Source organism: Onychostoma macrolepis, chromosome 11, assembly GCF_012432095.1.
Source record: "Onychostoma macrolepis isolate SWU-2019 chromosome 11, ASM1243209v1, whole genome shotgun sequence".
Lineage (NCBI taxonomy): Eukaryota > Metazoa > Chordata > Actinopteri > Cypriniformes > Cyprinidae > Onychostoma > Onychostoma macrolepis.
In genome coordinates this window covers 26,715,394-26,737,380 of record NC_081165.1, presented here as the reverse complement: position 1 = coordinate 26,737,380, position 21,987 = coordinate 26,715,394, and the positions used below count along the sequence as shown (strand labels likewise).

Below are 21,987 nucleotides of genomic sequence, written 5' to 3'. Positions count from 1 at the left end.
TGATATTTGTATTTTTTTTCTGAACAGCATCTTGATGAACTTGGATATTTTTATAGTATCAAGATTATTATTTACGGTTTCATTTTAATTTCAAATTAAACTTTTAGTAATTTTGTGTTTTTGTATTTTTTAAAAATTATTATTATTTCTTAATACACTGTAAAAATACACGTTTTCAACTAATTATTATTTAGTAACTAGTTCCACAGAAATTTTAAAGTGTTATCTGAATTGTTATTTTTTTTAGTTTGCTCAACCTTTACTGAACTAGTTTTATAGTCCATTCAACTAAAATGTTTTAATTGGTCAAACGTTTAGAAGACTACAGCAAGTTATGTCAATTAAAATGTAACCGTTTACTCTGTGTTTTATATGTTACCTCAACTAAGATTTATTATTTGTGCATCATAAGAAATTGCAGGGGAACTACATAAACATATTTTTATAGTTTAACAAAATGATTAAAAATGATTAACTGGTGTTTATCAATCACTAAAAACACACTTTGTGAAAAATGGCCTTGGATGGCCTGACGGTCAGTAAATTAACAGCAACTTTTCATTTGTGGGTGCACTATCCCTTTAAAGCTCCAGTTGACAAACATTACATCTGTAATACAGCTGCAAAATTCAGTTTAAACTTTGTTTAATGAACTAAGAAAAAAACTAAACAAGCTAAACAAAATGTTAGCAAACAAACATTTACAAATAATATTACTGTTCACAATTACATCTTTAAAATGAGGCAGAAGTCAAAAAAATAAATTGTTACAGTATATAAAATCAAATCAAGTCACCTTTATTTACATAGTGCTTTATACAATACTGATCGTGTCAAAGTAGCTTTACAGAGTCAAACAGGAAAATAGTTTGTCAATAATGCAAGAGGACATTAACAAGTCATTTTTCCAGTTAAAGTCAGTTCATTGGTGATTCAGTGTTGGCATCATCCAGTTCAGCTCTCTTCCAGTAATGTCTGTGCAATCAGCCAAGCGTCCCCAAATAAGCAGCTGCAAGGACCCAAAACTCCATCGGTGACAGAGATTGAGTAGAAAACCTTGGGAGAAACCAGGCTCAGTCGAGGGGCAGTTCTCCTCTGGCCAGACGAAACCAGCATGACGTGGTTTAATTCTAGGCTGCAACACAGGTCAGATTGAGCAGAGGACTCGTCTGGTTCTCGTGGTCTTGTCCCGATGGCTGACGGGGGCTTCGCAGGGGATCTGTCTCTGGAGCTCATCTAGCTGCCATGGTCTCCGCTGACATTCAGGGCTGCAGAGGTCGTCTCTAGGTGCTGATCCACCATCTGATCTGCATACAGACTGAATCTGGGTGGCTACATTCACCTCGGAATAAGAATGAAACAGACTAATATTAGCACAGATGCCACTGAGAACAGTAAAGCACATTATAATTGTAGTAAAAACTCTGAACATTTACACATATTGCTTGGAATGAAAACAATAAACTCCTAGTCTTGAAAGTACACACAGTATATATCTGCAGTGGAGCGGTCTGGACACATGCTAGTGTTTGGTGCCTTGACTGGCCAGCATCTGAAATCTTGCAGTGACGACAAAGCACCAATGAAACCTTTGGCCACACCCTGATGGAGAAAGAAAAGTACATTTTAAGTTCAAAAAATGAAATGATGCCTTTTAAATCATTTACAGTGTATCAATGTCAGTTCATTAAATTTTTGATGAAACAGAAGTTGCAACTTTTTTTTCTTTTCTTTTCATTGCACAACAGGGAGCACTGATGCTGACTGGATTTGTAATAGAACATGTACATTTCATATTATAGGGCTAAGTTACCTCAAATAGCATAAAAATAATATGTCTTCTCAACTAAGCCCAATCAATAAAATTAGTTCAACTTAAATAGTTTTGCCCATCCAACATTTTGTTAATTTCTATTTTTTACAGTGTAGTTTTTATTAATTTTATTTCAGTTTTAGTTTTAGTTATTTTGATAGATCGAGTTAAACTAAACCGAAATATTCCTTTGGCTACTAGCTGAAATAAAAGTTAACTAAAAATATAAAATTGAAAATATATATATATATTTTTGCCTAATGGTTCTATTAAACACATTATTTTGTGCAAAACAGCAAACAGCAAATTTGTTGTGTGCTTTTGTCATTTTTCTTAGTTATTGTTTTTTTTTTTAATGTCTAAATAATTTTTATTACTTTTATTTTAGTAATCAAGTTACACAAAAAGTAATGTTGTTTTGGCAACTAGCTGAAATAAAATGTTTTAAATTTCAGTTAATTAAAAATATAATAATTCTAGCCTAAGGGTTCTATAAACAAATATCATATTCTTTAATAAACATATTTATTTGTTGTCTGAAATGCAGCATGATAAGCTTGTATATGTGAAATGAAAGACTTTGTGAGAAGGGTACGAGCAGTAACAGATATCTGGTGTTGCAATACTTTCTGTAACTGACTGAAGGAACGTATCCTGGCCTGCAGCTAAAACGACAACCAATGTAATTATAGGGAGTATTTATATAAGATCTGTTTGCTCAGGTGAATCTGAATTAGATCCAGATATCTGAGCTCAGTTCTGCTTTGTGGTTTTAATGTGTGCAGGTGAGAATTCAACGACATCATTTCACAATCCACTATTCATGACTTTCACATTGTGTGAACTTTTACTGTAATACAAGAGTTGGTTTGCCAACCTTGAATGGCACGTCTCGACGCTTCATATTTAAATGCACGTGAATGCAAAAGAGATTTAAGAACTGCAGCAAAGGGAAGATTTCCAGCGCAAATTAATTAAATTGTCTTCAATGGAAAAAAGAAAATTTATTTGGAATGACATAAGGATGAATTAACAAACTAATTGTTTTGTTTTTTTCATTTTAAATATTGAATTATTATTATTTGTTTTTATGTTTCCATTTTAATTTTAGTTCAAGCTTTATGCATTTTGTTGTGTGCTTCTGTCATTTTTATAAGCTTTTTTTCCCCTAGTTTTTATTAATTTTATTTCCATTTTAGTTTGAGTTGTTTTAGCATTTTGGCAACTAGCTGAAATAAAATTTCTAATTTTTAATGCAGTTAACTTTTTAATTTTTTATTTCAAGTAATGAAAATATTTTTAAATGGTTTTAGTTACCTATAAAACCCTGGTGTTTTGCACACTGTCAGAGAAACACAAGATAATTCATCAGTAAAAAATACAAAAAAATACTGATGAAATAGTAAATAAGAGTAAATAACATTGATGAAAAAACAGCTAAGATTTCTACATTTCTGCAGAAAACTTGAATGGCGTTTACCTGTGCAAAACTTGTTTCTATGCAGTTACTAAGAAACTGGAAGAAATTGTGTTATTTATTGTGTTGTTTATATCATTGAGACACTATTATACTTTTTTTTTTTTTTTTTTAATTGAATTAATTTTTATTTTTGTATTTTCCGTTTGCATTGTAATTTAAAAGTTTTAGCAATTTTGTTGTGGTTTTTGCCATTTTTATTAGTTATGAAAGAGTTCTTCTGAATGTTTTCTGCACATTCAAAACATCCAATTTTTGCGATTTTTAAAATACATTTTTCTTGGATATGTACCAACGTGCCATTTTACAATTTTGTAAACATTCGGCGAACATTACTTTTGAAAGTTCTCTGAACGTTCTTAAATGCAGTAACACTTACAAAATGTTAGATGAACATCCAACTAAAACGTTTCAGAAAAAATAAACTCCCCTCAACGTTTTTTTTTGTGCAAATGTTTTGAGAACATTAGAAGAGACGGATTGAACGAACGTTCTTTTAATGTTACTGAAGAACGTTTGTTCATAACTTTGAAAGAACCTTGTGAGAATGTTCCTTGTTACCCGCACAGGTGTTCTGAGGGGTTTCTAAGTGCACTGAAAAAAATGATACTTAATTTTTTTTTAAGGTAAGTGGTTGCAAACAATTTATTTTAGCTACATTTAAATAAAAAATAATGTTGAGAATTAGTCAACTAAATTTGTTTATTTAAATGCAGCTAAAATAAATTGCTTGCAACCACTTACCTTAAAAAAAATGTAATTGAATAGTGAATTAATTTAATTATTTATTTTTCTCACTGGTTCAAGTCCTTGCACCTTGAAGTCTGTGATTTTCTGGATTAGATCTGCCTCCCAAGACAAAAAACATAAGACAAACGCATCAATTTGAACCATCATGTGATGCAGTGTTTTATTTAAATGAAATTGTGTATAATCAGAGCTAAAGCTCATGTGCTTGTCTGTAGTGACTCTGCTGATGTCAGAGGGTCAATATGTTCTCAATCACGGCCAGCATCTGTTGAGGAGGTTAAAAACGCTCAGATTAAGACAAGTTGATTTGATGAAGGTTACGCTGATTGTTCAGATTCTTCCTTCTATAATCCTCACATCATCAACTCATGTGATGCTCTGCATGGAAAGCAAATGCAAAGGTTAAAAAGGGAAAAAGGGGTTTAAAAGACGCAGAAAATAAACAAGTGTTTAGTAATTGTTCAGCAAGTGTTACAGAGACAAAGAAAGTGAGTCATATTTACTCTCAGCTTTGCTGAGTTTTATGTAAATGGGAGATTAATGTAATCTCAACCGCAGGGCTGCAAACGCATATCTGTCTCCTTCTGCTTCCCTTCCACCAGGAAATTATTGTTTTGTTACAGCAATGCTGATCATCTGCACTAATTACTCATACGCTCTAATGCACATTTATATCTACAGTACATTCATCAGGGTCTCTGATTATTTTTTAATCTCTAAAGAAATGTTTACAGACTAAAAAAAGTTCTTGATAAGAAGCATATTCTATGCTGAATCCAGATTTTTATCAGTGAACACTCTGTGTACATAATCATATACATTAGATTTAATTACATTACAAATACATATACATTAGGTTTAATAATTTAGCAGCCACTTTTATGCAAAGTGACTTATAATACCACAAATGATTTGCATTAAGTGTAATGCACAAGCATAGAAAAGCTAGAACAGAATTAAAAATGAAGAAATGTAGAAGAAAACGGAATTAATTATATGCATTTAGAATTGTTAAGAAAGTAGAGTACGTATTATCAGCATTATTATTTTTCATGCCATGCTGATGTTTTCTTAACTGCAAGAAATAAATAACTCAGTCCAAAACTATTTAAACGTCTAAAAACATTTAACTTGCAAATGAGTTGTTTCTAGACACGCCTCCTGGCTCTGCGTCAACGCTGGTTGGTCGCGCCAGCCGTCATTAGCATGCGGTGGGCGTGTCCGCAGCGTGTCTGTCAGATGAATGAGTAGAGCGCTTCAGTCGCGCATCGGGCAGCGAGCGAGAACTCAGCCGCTCACCGGCGCTCAGAATGCGGCTGCTACTGTAAACTCATCCCGCTCCCGTTCCCTGTGACGCCAACACTGAACGGGAAACATGTGGAACACTAAAAGAGGAACCTGCCTGCACAGCAAAGGAGAGTTATGGGTAAGTTTCTTACACTTATGAAAACTGCATTTATCATGACAGCGAATTCTCTTAACAGAAAATGATTGGTAACTCTTTATAATATCTTTAAATAATCCAAAATTATTATATCATCCAAATTCATCCGATGATTTATTAAGATAGCTATGTGAATCAAAGTCTAATAAGTATTTGGAAGGATTGCACACTAAATTTGGATCATATTGTTTTATGTTAAAAATGATTTATAAAGCACGTGTTATGATTTCGTTTGCAGGTTCATTGCAGTCCCTTGTAAAGTGATATCCATATTTTCTGTCAAAATGTCTTTGCTATTAGTTACAATTGTGGTACCACCACTCTCCTCCAAATACATAGAGAGAGAGAGAGGGAGAGAAAGAAACTATATGCTGAAGCTATGCCAGAAATTATGGTTATCATGGTAAATAATTGGGTAAATATTTTGTTATATCAGTAAGGGTGGATGTAGATTTAGTCCAATCATTTTCCCAGCACACACATACAGTAATGTTAAACCCAACTGCTTCTGATGTGCTTAATGAATCATTTATATGCAAAAGATATATGCAGTAAATATATACATTGCTTCTCTGACCATTTTCATATATACTTACCATTTGATTCTGATGCATTTTTACATATGTTGCTTCTTATTAAATAGCTTTTCTGTTATTTATTTCAGGGTTTGTTCATCCTCCTCTTGTACACCAGTCCCCCCTCCTGCTCGTCTAATTTCAGTCACCTCATCTATAAGATAAAAGAAGGATTACCTAAAGCGATACTCATAGGGGCTATCGGTGCAGACTTAAATTTGGATCTTTCTGTCAATCCTCCTCGTTCATTCAATCTGGAGCTAAAGACGGCCGGCCAGCAGTACGTGAATCTGAATAACACGACGGGGGAGCTGTTCACATCTGCTGTGGAGATTGACAGAGAGGCTCTGTGCGCGGAGTCCCACGAGGGCCAGGGCTGCGCAATCTTTCTGGACGTGCTAATCCTTCCTCAACAGTACTTTCAGCTGGTTAAGGTTAAAATTATTATTGAGGATGTGAATGACAACCGTCCGCATTTCCCTGTTGAGGAAATCAGGGTGCCTGTGCCGGAGAACGCACCCGTTAACGCAAGGTTTGCGGTGGAGCAATCCGCAGTAGATCCCGACATCGGGATTCACAGTGTTCAAACATACTGGCTTGTTAATGACTATGGAGTTTTCACATTAGACGTAGAGGAGAACGAAGGCGGTGAACTGACGCCCTTTCTCATCATTACCGAGTCTCTTGATAGGGAGACACAAGCTGAGTATGTGACTGACATTATAGCCGAGGATGGTGGCTCTCCGCCGCTTCTAGGCACTGCGACTTTGAGGATTATCATCACGGATGTCAACGACAACTGCCCCAAGTTTACAGAGTCGCTAGTGAACGTTACTATTTACGGAAACGCTACTAAGGGCATGCAACTGGCTCGTCTACAAGCCTACGATCCAGACGAAGGAGCCAACGCTTTGATCACGTATGCCTTCAGCGAACGGGTCACCCAGGAAAGCAGAAACCTGTTTCATTTGGATACAAACAGTGGGATTCTTAAACTAGCAGGAAAGATTGACAACAACACCGGAAAACTCTTCAAACTAATCGTGCTGGCCAATGGGCCGACGTGTATTCCAGAAGTTGCAACGGTTACCGTTCACGTCATCAAACAGCTCTCCGGGCCTCCGGCGGTTATCCCTCGTTACATTGCTTCAGAGAAGGACGGTGTTGTGAGTTTAAGTGAATCAGAGCCACCGTTTTCACCCATCGCTTTTTTTACCATCAAAAACACAGAGCCACAACAGAAGATAGAGTGTCTTCTTGAAGGTGCAGGGCCGTTTAGGCTTGTACCGTATGAGCATTTTAAAAACGAGTACCTGCTCGAGACCACCGAGCTATTGGATTATGAGCAGCAACAGGATTATGAAATGGTTATTGTGGTACGTAACTCTCATGGATTAGTAGTTAACACCGTAGTGAAGGTCCATGTGTTGGACGTTAACGACAATGCTCCGGTTTTCAAGCAATCTTTCATGGATCTCACAGTGGAGGAGAACAACCCACCAAATACATTCCTCGTTCAGCTTCAGGCCACCGATGCAGATAGTGAAAGCAGAGGTGAGGTGTATTACCTACTCGGTGCCGATGCTCCCACCATTTTTGACTTGGATAGGTCAACTGGGGTACTGACGGTGTCCACTTCTCTTGACCGAGAGGAAAAAGAGACGTATCGTTTCATGGTGCGAGCCGTAGACCGCGGCACGCCGAGAAAGGAGTCAATCGCCACTGTGATTATCAACGTCCAGGATCGGAATGACAACAGTCCAAGGTTCATCAACAAGGACTTCACCTTCTTTGTGCCAGAGAACTTTCCAGGTTTCGGGGAAATTGGCGTTCTTACTGTCACAGATGCGGATGCTGGGGAGAACGGCTGGGTGGCGTTGTCCATCCTTAATGGGAGCGACATCTTCGTGATTGACACCGGACGAGGAGCGTTGCGAGCCAAGACCCCTCTGGACCGGGAGCAACAAGGAACGTATTATGTTTGGATCGAGGCAATTGACGGAGGCGAACCTGCTCTTTCTTGCATCACAATGGTGACTGTTCTCCTCCTGGATGTCAACGATAACCCTCCAACTGTTCTTTTCCCCCAGTCCAACCAGTCGTACATGTTGGTACTTCCCAACACGCTTCCGGGAACGTCCATAACGGAGGTCTACGCGGTGGACCGGGACACAGGAATGAATGCTGTTATTGCGTACAGCATCATCAAGAGAACGGATGGAGAGCCAGGTTCGTTTGACATCGACCCCTACACTGGAAACATCACCTTGAGGAAAGCCTTGAGCAATCGAGGCCTCTACAGTTTGTGGGTCAAAGTCAGAGACCACGGTCAACCAGAACTCTACTCTACCGTACTGGTCAACCTGTTTGTGAATGAGACAGTCAGCAATGAGACCCTCATTCAGAGTTTGTTGCCCAGAAGTGTAGATATTGACCATGGTGAGCTTCCTCCTGATAAGGAAGGGAGGAAGGGTGAACAAGTGCCAAACATGTGTGGCGAGTACCAAGTTTTACTGCTTGCATTGACGGCTATCTGCTTGGGATTGTTTCTGACCGTTGTGTCGTTGGTGACGTACATTTGCTGCAAGAAAAGAAAACCGAAAAAGAAGAGGTTAGACATTGAGATTCCTTTAAAACTCAACCATGAAATGGTGGACAAGAACCCAATGGAGATTTCAAACATCTGACACTGCAACTGCTTGTACTGCCCAAATTAATCTGTTTACAGTGTGTTTTGTGCATCTTAATATCTCTTAAGTATATGATTTGAAAATACGATGTATATATTGTGCATACAGTATGTTTTATAACTATGATGAAACCTACAAATATATATATATATATTGACAAGATCGAAATATGAAGATTTTGCTATTTGCATTTGCCGCCCAACATGCTTTTAATGTCATTTATCTTACAATGGTGCCCTTTGCAGTGTGTTGTGTCAAATCGTCAAACCTCTTTTATACGCCTGTCTCTGAAGCCCAACGCAGTTCTCTACACAAACATCGTTCTCCCCATGGAAAGCTGTTCGCTTTCAGATGTAATGCTCCTTATGTTTGTCATCACCCTTCTGAAAATGAAGTCCAAAGGAGATGAGAAATCAATGCCACATTGATTCCTCAACTGTTTCTCGGTTATTAACAGGTGGTGTTGTACATTTTGTGTTTTCTGTAGGATACTAGGCTGGTGTGCAATATCCTAATGAGTTTCTTGAACCCCAGAATTTCTTGGTTCCTCCAAATGGTTTCTGTTTGTGATGACTTTTGTGCACTCAGCTCAAAAGCTTTCTTCAAAGCAGCTAAGGCTACATTTCTCTGATCTCATTTCTGTGTAAGCAATGAATTCATGAACATTAAAGTGCTTTATTTTCTTATTAATAGCTTGGATATGATTTTCTTTCATGTATTATAGACTAAACCGGTATTAGATATGGACATGACTCAGCAATTGTGTTGCAGCAGTCTTTGCTCAAAAAGTTAATCTACTAAAGCATTTAGTAGATTCATTTAATCATAAGTAGAATTCAAAAACCATCTCAGTGGTTGATTTGACTGTGTCTAAATGTCGTTTATACAGACAATTGAAGTGCTTCTTTCTTGGAATGTGTTTGTACACAAAGTATTGCAGTTTTCTTTGGAAAAGAGATGATTCAAAGGGTTATCAGGAAAATGGGTAATCAGTTTCATCAGAGACCAAACCGCAAAGTTATTTACATCGAAAAACGGCATTCAGTGACTCAAGATATAGAAGATAACAGTAGTGTGCTGCTGGTGCCAAAAACAATGAAAGAGAACTTGTGCGATTACATTCTATTAAAGAACTCTCGTATATGTGCATCAACACATGAAAGTTAACAACGTTAATTTCACCATAATCAAGCTAGCATTACACAAAGCATTTGGAGAGCCTTTTGGTTGTGGTGTGGTTGGCGTCTCATTCTGCTCTTTTTAATCTACCTCTTTGTGTCGGACCAATAAGATGGCTTCTCCAGTGTCCCGACCCATTACAGAGGTCAGATCAGGAGTGTGTGTTTAGCTTGTCCTCGCTCGTGGAACACCATTCAGCTCTCTAAAACAGACAAGCTTGGCATGGCCACTCGCCACTTCTATTATTCCAAAAACCAGTTCGGTTTCATTTTTCCCTTTCTCTCTCTGGAACTCTCTGAAATGCTCACAATAGAAAGCAGTCATTTAAAACCACAAGAAGCCGGAAGACAGATAATGTATCGAGGCTTTGCAGTGCACAGGTTGCGAGTAGGGCCTGTCACCTGGGGTCAGATTCACTGCTTAATCTGCTTACTTCACCAGCAACGTGTGTTCACAAACCAGCAGGAGACTGAAATCCACCAGCATGCATTTAAAGATCCATGGGCCAAGATCAAGCTTCAGATTAAAGAAAAAAATTATGTTGCGCATTATTAAATTCTTTGAAACTGGTGTAACAATGCCAAAGTCGTGGGTTCGATTCCCAGGGATATTTATATAATATATTCCCCAAATACATTGTAGTTTGCATTGGATAAAAAACATTTGGCAAATGCATAAAAGCATTACTGTAGCATGGCAACCAAACCAACCAAAGAGAGCCTTGACACTGCCAGTGATTTAAAGTGACCAGAAATCCTTTATTTTTAACGAGTTACACCGAGTGAAGAGTGTGAGCAGTGTTGGCTCATTTGCATAAAGTTGAACTCTTCTCAACATTGTTGCATCAGCAATGGAATTTGAAGTTGACTTTCTGACAAGTTATTCAAGTTCAAAGTCAACTTCACAATGCAATGTTTTGATGAGCGGCATGAGTTCAAAGTCACATAAACAGTATATAAAAAGCAATCAAAATTGCTTCTTTGATTGTCAAAGGAATATTCAAGTTCAGTCAAAATGTGTCACTCGCAGTATAGACATACACATATTGGCTGAACTGTTTCAGAAGTCATATCTCATGAGCTCCGCTGTCTCCACTCCCATTTCCTGACATGACAAAATTAAAATGACCAAAAGAAATTAATAAAAGAGTATTACATTTGAAGTAATTTCAGATTTATATCAAGGAAATGTGACTGATGCTTGTGCAAAACTCAACACCATGATGCAAGGGTGCTTCTATGCAGTTTCTAAGGTGTTCTGAGTTTTTTTAAGTGCTTTGCTATGCAGTTACTAGGCCATTATTATGTGGTTACTTACTGGCCCAATTACATTTACATTTCTGCTTTTAAAAATGTAAAGTGACTTACATTGCATTAAAGGTATGCATTTATATTTTTTCAATTCTTGTTTTCTCTGGGAATCAATCTCATGACCTTGCTGTAGGTAGTGCCATGCACTACTGTTTCAGCTACAGGAAAGCCCCAATGACATTTACGTTTATGTAATTTGGCAGACGGTTTTACCCAAAGCAAATTACATTGCATTCAGTGTCTACAAACAAGTCTTGCTTTCACTTGACCTTTACTGTTTGAGTTACAGGAAAGCCCCAATTACATTTACATTTTCTTTTTTGCATTTAACAAACACTTTTATCCAAAGTGACTTACACTGCATTCACATTTACATTTTATCATGAAAGACCCAATTACTTTTACATTTATGCTTTTAACGCTTTTATCCAAAGCAACTTACAATGTATTCAAGGTATACATTTGATCAGTTCATGCATTTGCTAGGAATCAAACCCATGACCTTGGCATTGCTTTGAGCTACACAAAAGCCCCAATTACTTTTACATTTACGCTTTTAACACTTTTAAACAAAGCTTCCCTGGGAAACGAACCCACAACCTTGGTTTTACTAGTGCCATGCTCTGCCGTTTGAGCTATAGAAAAACCCTGATTACATTTACAATAATATATTTAAAAGATGTTTTCATGCAAAGCAACTTTGCATTTAAGGTAAACATTCTATCAGTTCTTGTTTCCCTGGGAAACGAACCCACAATCTTGGTTTTACTAGTGCCATGCTCTGCTGTTTGGGCTATAGGAAAACCCCAATTACATTCACAATAATGTATTTAAAAGATGCTTTCATGCAAAGGGTATACATTTGATCAATTAATGCATTGCCTGGGAATCAAACCCATGACCTTGGCATTGCTAATGGCATGATCTAATGTTTGAACTACAGAAAAGCAAATCAATTAAAGTCTCTAGACATGGTTCAGGTCTCAGATTTCTTTGCCCATTTTATGGTCTACCAGGTGAAGTTGATTGTTAAGAAAAATAACAGCACTGCAAAAAGCTTCGGGATTTTATGTCTGTAGCTTAAACTAAAGTTTAATAGCATTAGAGGTTTGTTCAAATCACTAACCCTAAATATGAGCCATAATAACTGATGCTTTATTTAGCAAACACAACTAAAAACTATGCTGCATGCATGCACCGATTCAATAAACACATCTAAATACATTAAAATGAAACGGAAATCACACCCCTGTGGAGCAGTTTGCACAAAAATATCTATAATAGAAGAATGTCATACTGCAGAAGTAGACTATAGAATATGCCTTAAACATATTATGCAAGAACAAAATAAGAGTGCAGTGCAGTTTTGTTATTCAATACAGTGTACATCCATTATGATGGGGTTTGATCGGCTCACATTTAATCTGAGCTTTCCTCTGTGTTGATTACTCATGTCACTCTATAAGTATGTGTGTATGTTCTCACTCCTCCAGCATACAATCGGCTTTCCTCTCCGCTTTCCCACCTGGCCAGACGGTTATGTGCCTCTCGTGGCCCCAGATGGCCCTCCGCATCTGCTCAACGGCGACCAACACAAACAGAACATTAGCCTGGAGACGTACGGCCTGATTGCGCTCGTTGTGGTGATGGAGGACCTGTGAGAGACCCACAACAAACAGCCTCTGATTAATAAAATACACTTTATTCCCTTTCTGCTCCAGCTCTCCATCTGATTGCTGCTTGGAGAGAAATGTGCAGCTACCAAAAAGAGCTGTTCAAATTTAATTAAAGCTCTTTTGTCCGTTGGGCTTATAATGTTTAAAGTACAACTGCTATAATTTTTCTTGGTGTTGAGTTTGCATGCAATATCATTTTCTCCAATCTTGGCACTGTAAGCGCTTCTCGAAAACCTGACCAGCATGTTTTTGAAGTGGTTGGTGGCCTTTCCCAACTTTTGACACTGTTTACATTCCAAATAACACGATAGCTATCTACTTTGCAGACAGAAGGTGCTTCAAAATGACTCACTGCCTCTGAATCATACGCACAGCCGCAGATTTACCTTTCAGATTATGAGGTGCGACAATGCGGTTGAATCCAAACCAAATGCATCTGCAAAGCAGCACATGGAAATGAGAGATGGTTACACTACAGTCGCAAGTTTGGAAAGTGCATTTTCATTCTGACTATTAAATGACAAATGCAATTTTAAAATTTCAATTGCTACCAAAGTTTTTATGCTCACCAAGGCTGCATTTTTTTAAGTAAAAAATGTGAAATATTATTATAAATTAACATTACTGCCTTCTATGTTTATATATGTTAAAATGTAATTTATTCCTGCAATGCAAAGCTGAATTTTTGCATCATTACTGCAGTCTTCAGTGTCACATGATCCTTCAGAAATCATTCTGATATACTGATTTGCTGCTCAAGAAACATTTCTGATTATTATCAATGTTGTATACAGATTGATTCATAGTTTTGTGGAAATCATAATACATTTTATTTTTTAGGATTCTTTGATGAATAGAACGCTCAAAAGATCAGCATTTATTTGAAATAATATATTTTGTACCATTACAAATGTCTTTACTGTCACTTTTGATCAATTAAATGCATCATTGCCAAATAGAAGTAAAAAAAAAAAAAAAAATCTTACTGACCACAAACGTTTGAATGGTAGCGTACAGTATGCATACAGGATTCGAAAAATAAATCACCTTTTTGTTCATTTACAGGCGGTTCATGCCTTACATAAAATACTGAGACAGTATGATGGTAGATGATAGGCATAATCAGATGCCACCATTTGTGCCATCACAAGTGTTTTTGATAATCAGATGGCAACACATAGTGCCAAGTTCAAAGAATACCACTATATTGGCAAGTATGTTTTCCTACGTGATCTGATCTGTGCATATGGGGGTAAAGTATCTTATTTTCCTAATCTATTTAAGTTAGCATGAAACTGTTTTACTTCTTCAGTGGTAAGTGTGTGTGTCTCGTATCTGAATGTAAGTTTGCAGTGTTGTTGATAATCTACTCTTCTTTTGCCCTGGTGAGTTACGTTCAAGAATACCAGGAACATTAAGAAAGTCATTCTTTTACATATTTAAACATCTGCATTTCCCTCTGGTGCATTACTGTCAGTTTGCTTAAACTAACATCTGAACCTCAGTTAAAGCTCTAGTGAAGGTGAAAACACAGGAAATGACATCAGCCTGACCTCATAACTCACCCAATCCTCTGATCTCTCCACAAACATGATGTCCGGTCTGCTTTTCTTGGCTCTGTTGAGGGAACTACAAACATTTTTGTTATTATTTCATTACATTTCATCTGCTAATATTTTTGTAGAACAGATATGTGATGTGTCTTTTACAAACATTAATTTGAAGTTTTGTTGTTGGTCACATCCTGTTGTGTGAAAGGAATAGTTCAACCAGAACATTTGCTGAAAATGTATTCACCCTCAGGCCATCCAAGATGTAGATGAGTTTGTTTCTTCATCAGATCTGGAGAAATGTAGCATTGCATCAGTGTCTCAGCAATGGATGCTCTGCAGTGAATGGGTGCCGTCAGAATGAGAGTCCAAACAGCTGATAAAAACATCACAATAATCCACACCACTCCAGTCCATTAAGTAACCTCTTGAAAAGCCGAAAGATGTTTGTTTGTAAGAAATAAATCCATCATTAAGACGTTTTTAACTTCAAACCTTTGCTTCCGGCTAAAATACTATAATCCATAATAACACCTCCTCCTGTGAAAAAGTCTATCTTCTGTTGTCTCTCACATAAAAATTCACTCACATATTTGTTTAGAGCTGTTTTGGCTTGTAAACGGTGCTTGATCTGTGCAGATTTCTCTCCTGATTCAGACACAACAATTTTTCCTAGAGGAAGCGTTATTATGGATTATGCACTCTCAGAAATAAAGGTACAAAAGCTGTCACTGGGGTGATACCTTTTCAAAAGGTACATGTTTGTACCTAAAGGGTCCATTTTGGTACTTTAAAAGTACATATTAGTACTTGAAGTGTACATATTTAAACCTAATAGGTACAAAAGTGTACCTTTTGAAAAGGTACTGCCCCAGTGACAGCTTTTGTACCTTTATTTCTGAGAGTGTGGACAGGCGCTGTTGTCTGGAAGAAGCATTTAAAAACATCTTAATGATGGATTTATTTCTTTCAAACACACAGCTTTTGTCTTCTCCAGATGTTAACTGATGGACTGGAGTGGTGTGGATTATTGTGATGTTTTTATCAGCTGTTTGGACTCTCATTCTGACGGCACCCATTCACTGCAGAGCATCCATTGCTGAGACACTGATGCAATGCTACATTTCTCCAAATCTGATGAAGAAACAACTCATCTACATCTTGGATGGCCTGAGGGTGAGCACATGTTCAGTAAATTCTCCTTTTAGCTGAACTATTTCTTTAAGAACAGCACAGCAGATCCTGTACCGTGTGTGTGAGCGTTTGACAGCGTGCCATTCTCTTCCTTTGGAAAGTGCTGGATCTGAAATTACGTTCAATTATTAATTGTGTAGACAGCAAGTAATTACTATCAGTCATGGGCTGATCCCGTTTCCAGATTGGCCTTATAGTTCCTCCTATGCTTTGAATCCAAACAAACGTGGGCACACAATGCCGCTCGGTCTCCAGTTTCAGAGTCACGGACCGCGCCGCTGTCCCCTGCCGGGCCGTTATGACACCGGATCCACCTTCATCTTCTCACTCCTGTCTCCGCACTTCAATAATGCATTCAGATATTATTCTCCTCCCCAAAATCTCGGCCTTTGATCTAATAGGTCTTTCAGACCCGTGATGCAATAGAAAATAATCCAATCCAAGCCTTTTGATCCTCGTCCGGATTATGTTGCTGATTTCTTTCCCGTTTCCCACTCGGTCTCTCTCAATATCTCTCGCTGCCTCGGTATATGTGAAGATGATGGGCTAATTCAGTGTCTGTGAAAGCTTTGTGGCTTAGTTTTAAGGCATAATGGCTGTTGTCAGGGCAGGAACGGGGCCAGAAGCCCCAGCTGCTTGTTCTCTTGTGGACTATTCATTTGTTTAGTTTGTTTAGTTAGTCATATCAAACTTTGTAACCTATTGACTACTGGTTATTGTCTGTTATTGTAAGAGAACTGAATAGATGTAATCAGCGTTTGTAAAGCTGATTGGATGTTTTGTTTATGTTGGCTACATTCACACACAGATAAATGGAAAGTATTTTATGCACATCAGTACTGAAAAATAGCTATTTTAATGTACTAAATTAATTTTATTATGGAATCTGGTTTTCGCCACAGTTTACTAAAACATAATTATTCTGTGTTTGTATCATGGAATTCTGTCTTTTTTCTCACAATTCTGACTTTTTCTCGATTCTGAGTTTCTATCACACAATTCTCACTTTTTTATTACGATTCTGAGTTTGTATCGCACAATTCTGCCTTTTTATTCATGATTATGAGTTTGTATCGCACAATTCTGCCTTTTTATTCATGATTATGAGTTTGTATCGCACAATTCTGACTTTTTTATTACGATTCTGAGTTTGTATCACACAATTCTGACTTTTTTTCTCATGATTGTGAGTTTTAATCGCACAATTCAGATTTTTTCCCATCCCGTGATTCTGAATTTATATCTCACAATTCTGACTTTTTCTTACAATTCTGTTTCAATTCAGATTTTTTTCTCGCAATTTTGCATTTATTTCTTACAAAACTGCAATTCTGATAAAAAGTAAGAATTGTTTGATAAAACGTTCAGGCTATCTGTTCGAGTTTGATGCTGTCACACTAATCAAGGTCTGCAATATTTTATGCCAGATAAATGCTGCTTTGATAGATGAAACATCCATTTGATCTAATAATTAAATATTTAAAATATATTTCCCCACATTTCACCATCTTTGCAGTAGCTTAACTTCAACTGTTTTCAAAACGGTGTAATCTTTCCTGCTACTAGTAATGCCCTGCCCACTCAACAATTCAGACCCAATGCAGCATTTCACATTTTCAGCATTTCATAATTTTTTTTATTAAATATGTAATTTTATCTAATAGCTACATATTTAATAATTAAAAGACTTTAAAAAAAAAAAAATTAGTTTAACATTTTTTTTCCAAATAAACACTGTTGCCATGACAACAGATTGACAATGAGAAAAAGTAACAAAGTAACAATATGACTTGTAACTCTTTATAAGTAATGCAGTATTGTAACAAATCATTTCACTGTATCATCACTTTATCGATTAGCTTCAATGCTGATTGTTTTTATCAACAACAATCTATAACTAGCACATAAGCAAATATTTACCGGCATCAAAAGAGTTTCTGCATCCCATCAACCTCTCTGCTTTGCAGAGTGTTCATAGCTTCTCATTTACATAGTAATGATGTTTTGTGGATTTCAGATGCATTATTCACTGTTTCCCAATGTTTTATTTTTCTCTGAATCTCTCTAAAGACGCACATAAATTCTCACAGGAGAGAAAATGGCTGGTGTTTAATACGACTGACTGCCATAAAAAGCCATAAAAACCATAATCAGCCTCCTGACAGCATAATGCATATTGGTGAAATATCTCTGGTTTTTTAATGCAGGCAGCTATAGTATCACCATAACCTCAGTTAATCCACAGGCAGATGATTGTGCTGGTAAAGGCCCCCCTGTGTGAAACCCGTCTTAAAGTTAACCCGCTGCTGCTTTGACCTATTTCTGTACCTCATTGTTCATATGACGCTTCTGGCCTTCACGCAACACAGTGCTGTCATTGTTGCTCCTGTTGCTGGAGTAAGTCTAGAATTTTAATGATATAAAATTATATTTTATATAAGATATATATTCAAATAATAACAATAACACAATAACTATTAATAATAATAATAATAAAATGTAATTATATATCAAATTTACAATATAAAGTTGATCAAAATTAAAGTGTGTGTGTGTATATACAGGTGCATCTCAATAAATTAGAATGTCGTGGAAACGTTTGTATTAAATAAATTCAGTGCACACAGACTGAAGTAGTTTAAGTCTTTGGTTCTTTTAATTGCGATGATTTTGGCTCACATTTAACAAAAACCCACCAATTCAATAACAAATTAGAATACTTCATAAGACCAATTAAAAAAAATAATAATAATTTTTAGTGAATTGTTGGCCTTCTGGAAAGTACAGTGTGTGCAGAATTATTAGGCAAGTTGATATTATGGTCATATTTTTTTTCCAAGAACATTTTACCAATTCCAAACCACATCAATCTTAATAACTACGATTGATTTTGTATTTAATAATTTATAAGTGATATATAATTGTCCATGAAGGCTGATAGTCAGAAACTTCTTATTTCAGGTGTGCAGAATTATTAGGCAGGTTTTCCTTTACAGATAAAATGAGCCAAAAAAGAGATTGAACTCAAGAATAAAAGTTAAAAAAATTATTAAATGCCCATGAGAAGGATGCAATACTAATGCAATAATAGAATTAGCAAAGTTAAGGCATGACCATTGGGCAGCGAAATGCTCATTGGGTCAGCAGGGTCAGAAAAAACAGGTGGAAAGGAAAAGACACGTTAACTGCAAAAGAATTAAGAATTAATGTCAAGAATTAGGTGAGAAACCATCAGGAACCATTTAGTCTCCAGCACCATCATTTTCCAGAACTGCAACCTTCCTGGAGTCTCCAGAATTACAAGGTGTCAGGTTCTCAGAGACTTTGCTTGGGTAAAAAATTCTTTAAAATGGCCCTCACTTAATAACATGCTGAAGTGTTGTGAAATACATGAAGGACAGATAAGTTGAGAGTGACTCTTGAAGGACCAGCATCACATCCTCTTGTACCACTGTTTGAAGAATTTATCTTCCAGAATCTGGCAGTATGTTTTGGGAGCTCATTTTAGTTCATCTCCTATCCTGAAAAGTCTGTCTTGCGGGATTGATTAAAAATGAGCTCCTAAAACTTACCAAAAAATATGACCAGAATATCAACTTGCCTAATAATTCTGCACACACTGTATGTTCATTTACTGTATATGTACTCAATACTTGGTAGGGGCTCCTTTTGCTTTAATTACTGCCTCCATTCAGCGTGGCATGGAGGTGAGTTTGTGGCACTGCTGAGGTGGTCTGGAAGCCCAGGTTTCTTTGACAGTGGCCTTCAGCTCATCTGCATTTTTTGGTCTCTTGTTTCTCATTTTCCTCTTGACAGATTCTCTGTGGGGTTCAGGTCTGGTGAGTTTGCTGGCCAGTCAAGCACACCAACACCATGGTCATTTAACCAACTTTTGGTGCTTTTGGCAGTGTGGGCAGGTGCCAAATCCTGCTGGAAAATGAAATCAGCATCTTTAAAAAGCTGGTCATCAGAAGGAAGCATGAAGTGCTCCAAAATTTCTTGGTAAACGGGTGCAGTGACTTTGGTTTTCAAAAAACACAATGAACCAACACCAGCAGATGACATTGCACCCCAAATCATCACAGACTGTGGAAACGTAACACTGGACTTCAAGCAACTTGGGCTATGAGCTTCTCCACCCTTCCTCCAGACTCTAGGTCCTTGGTTTCTAGATGAAATACAAAACTTGCTCTCATCTGAAAAGAGGACTTTGGACCACTGGGCAACAGTCCAGTTCTTCTCCTTAGCCCAGGTAAGACGCCTCTGATGTTGTCTGTGGTTCAGGAGTGGCTTAACAAGAGGAATACGACAACTGTAGCCAAATTCCTGGTCACGTCTGTGTGTGGTGGCTCTTGATGCTTTGACCCCAGCCTCAGTCCATTCCTTGTGAAGTTCACCCAAATTCTTGAATCGATTTTGCTTGACAATCCTCATAAGGCTGCGGTTCTCTCGGTTGGTTGTGCATCTTTTCTTCCACACTTTTCCTTCCACTCAACTTTCTGTTAACATGCTTGGATACAGCACTCTGTGAACAGCCAGCTTCTTCGGCAATGAATGTTTGTGGCTTACCCTCCTTGTGAAGGGTGTCAATGATTGTCTTCTGGACAACTGTGAGATCAGCAGTCTTCCCCATGATTGTGTAGCCTAGTGAACCAAACTGAGAGACCATTTTGAAGGCTCAGGAAACCTTTGCAGGTGTTTTGAGTTGATTAGCTGATTGGCATGTCACCATATTCTAATTTGTTGAGATAGTGAATTGGTGGGTTTTTGTTAAATGTGGACCAAAATCATCACAATTCAAAGAACCAAAGACTTAAACTACTTCAGTCTGTGTGCATTGAATTTATTTAATACACGAGTTTCACAATTTGAGTTGAATTACTGAAATAAATGAACTTTTCCACGACATTCTAATTTATTGAGATGCACCTGTATATATGCTGTCAGAAGTAAAAATAAAAAATAAATCAAAATAAAAAATAAATTACTATAAATAAAAATAATAAATTATTTATATATATATATATATATATATATATATATATATATATATATATTATAATTTGTATTATTTATGAAATACTTTTATGCATGAATTTACAATTGTTATATATATATATATATATATATATATATATATATATATATATATATATATATATATATATATATAAAATTGTAAATTCATGCATAAAAGTATAAATAATAATACAAATATTATATATATATATAATACAACACACACAACACATAAATATAATATTTCAAATAATAGTTTTTCCTGCCTTTTTATGTTTAAGTTTTTTATTATTTTTTATAATTTAAATAAAATGATTTCTTGTATATAAATAAATACTGCATATGTGAACTGCGGATTACCACAGAAACTGATTCAAATCAATCAAAAATCACATTTACAATAATGCACTTACAATGAATGGTGAGACATTACATTTCAAAAGCTCAGTCACGTACAACACTCTTTGAACTATTGCTGTTTTGCTCCAAAGTCATTAATCCATCTAAACCAGCGGTCCTAAAGCTAAAAAGACAATGTTGACAACTTCACAGCTCACATGACATGCTTGTACAGAAGAATGAGTTCATATGAGCTGCACACTTCTGTAGACGTCCATTACTGTAAACACAACTTCAGAGTCTAAATGAGCGTGTGTGTTAATGGACGAGCGGTTGCAGATGCACTACATAAAGCTTAATTTGTTTTGAACCGGAACATTATTTTAACCCTTCAGTGGCGTCTCTGCATCTGTTGTGTGTCTGTGCGAGAGCTTATACTGAATGCAGTCAGCGGCTAATGTACTGTAGATGTGAAGCTATAGCTGCGTTTCAATACAGATTATACACCCTGAATGTCAGATTAAGATTAACATTGCATTTCTGACGCTATTGAAACATGGAAATAAGATATTAGTGGAGCCCAATGCATCTAATATGAGTTGCATGCATTTTTTGAATTCATACAGCATCATAAAAGCTCAAAAAAGCCTAAAATTGCCATGAAACAACATTCAGAACATTCATTTGCACTAACTAAACAGAATATCTGATAGATGGACTCACCTTTGGGCTCAAACAAAAACCGGATTGATGTTTTTCACTTATTTAATTAGGACAAACGTAGGCATCTTAACATTTAATTGATAGACTCCACTTGTCAAATGAAGTACTATTTTTTAATACACCCGAAAACACAGAGTTTAATCAAAAGATGAAAATGTGATCCGTTTCATCTTTAGTACAGAATATTAAAAACTTCTTACTTATAAATACAGCGTGATGATCACTGAACACATTTATAAAAGGCATAA

General features: G+C 36.6%; 1 protein-coding gene and 3 long non-coding RNA genes across 5 annotated transcripts in view; 1 reads left to right on the top strand and 3 right to left on the bottom strand.

The window, feature by feature from the left end:
• Positions 1 to 724: 724 nt before the first annotated feature.
• On the bottom strand, positions 725 to 6,272 carry LOC131549795 (uncharacterized). The gene is made up of 4 exons (XR_009273485.1): positions 6,081 to 6,272; positions 4,089 to 5,442; positions 1,488 to 1,602; positions 725 to 1,342 (listed from the first exon to the last, which is right to left on the bottom strand). It is a non-coding gene; the product is annotated as an uncharacterized LOC131549795 (long non-coding RNA).
• On the top strand, positions 5,328 to 9,435 carry LOC131549793 (protocadherin-20). Its single transcript, XM_058792276.1, has 2 exons — positions 5,328 to 5,466; positions 6,149 to 9,435. Exons 1-2 carry the CDS (start codon positions 5,416 to 5,418, stop codon positions 8,744 to 8,746), a joined length of 2,649 nt encoding a protein of 882 aa, XP_058648259.1. The 5' UTR covers positions 5,328 to 5,415; the 3' UTR covers positions 8,747 to 9,435.
• On the bottom strand, positions 9,028 to 10,446 carry LOC131549794 (uncharacterized). Its single transcript, XR_009273484.1, has 3 exons — positions 10,330 to 10,446; positions 10,019 to 10,223; positions 9,028 to 9,132 (listed from the first exon to the last, which is right to left on the bottom strand). It is a non-coding gene; the product is annotated as an uncharacterized LOC131549794 (long non-coding RNA).
• Positions 10,447 to 12,763: 2,317 nt separating this feature from the next.
• LOC131549796 (uncharacterized) overlaps positions 12,764 to 21,987 on the bottom strand; it is a 43,787-nt gene continuing 34,563 nt past the window's right edge. For both annotated transcript variants that reach the window (XR_009273486.1, XR_009273487.1), the window contains 3 exons: positions 14,480 to 14,543; positions 13,301 to 13,350; positions 12,764 to 12,893 (listed from right to left, as the gene is read on the bottom strand). This is a non-coding gene — a long non-coding RNA (uncharacterized LOC131549796). The remainder of the gene's footprint in view (positions 12,894 to 13,300; positions 13,351 to 14,479; positions 14,544 to 21,987) is intronic.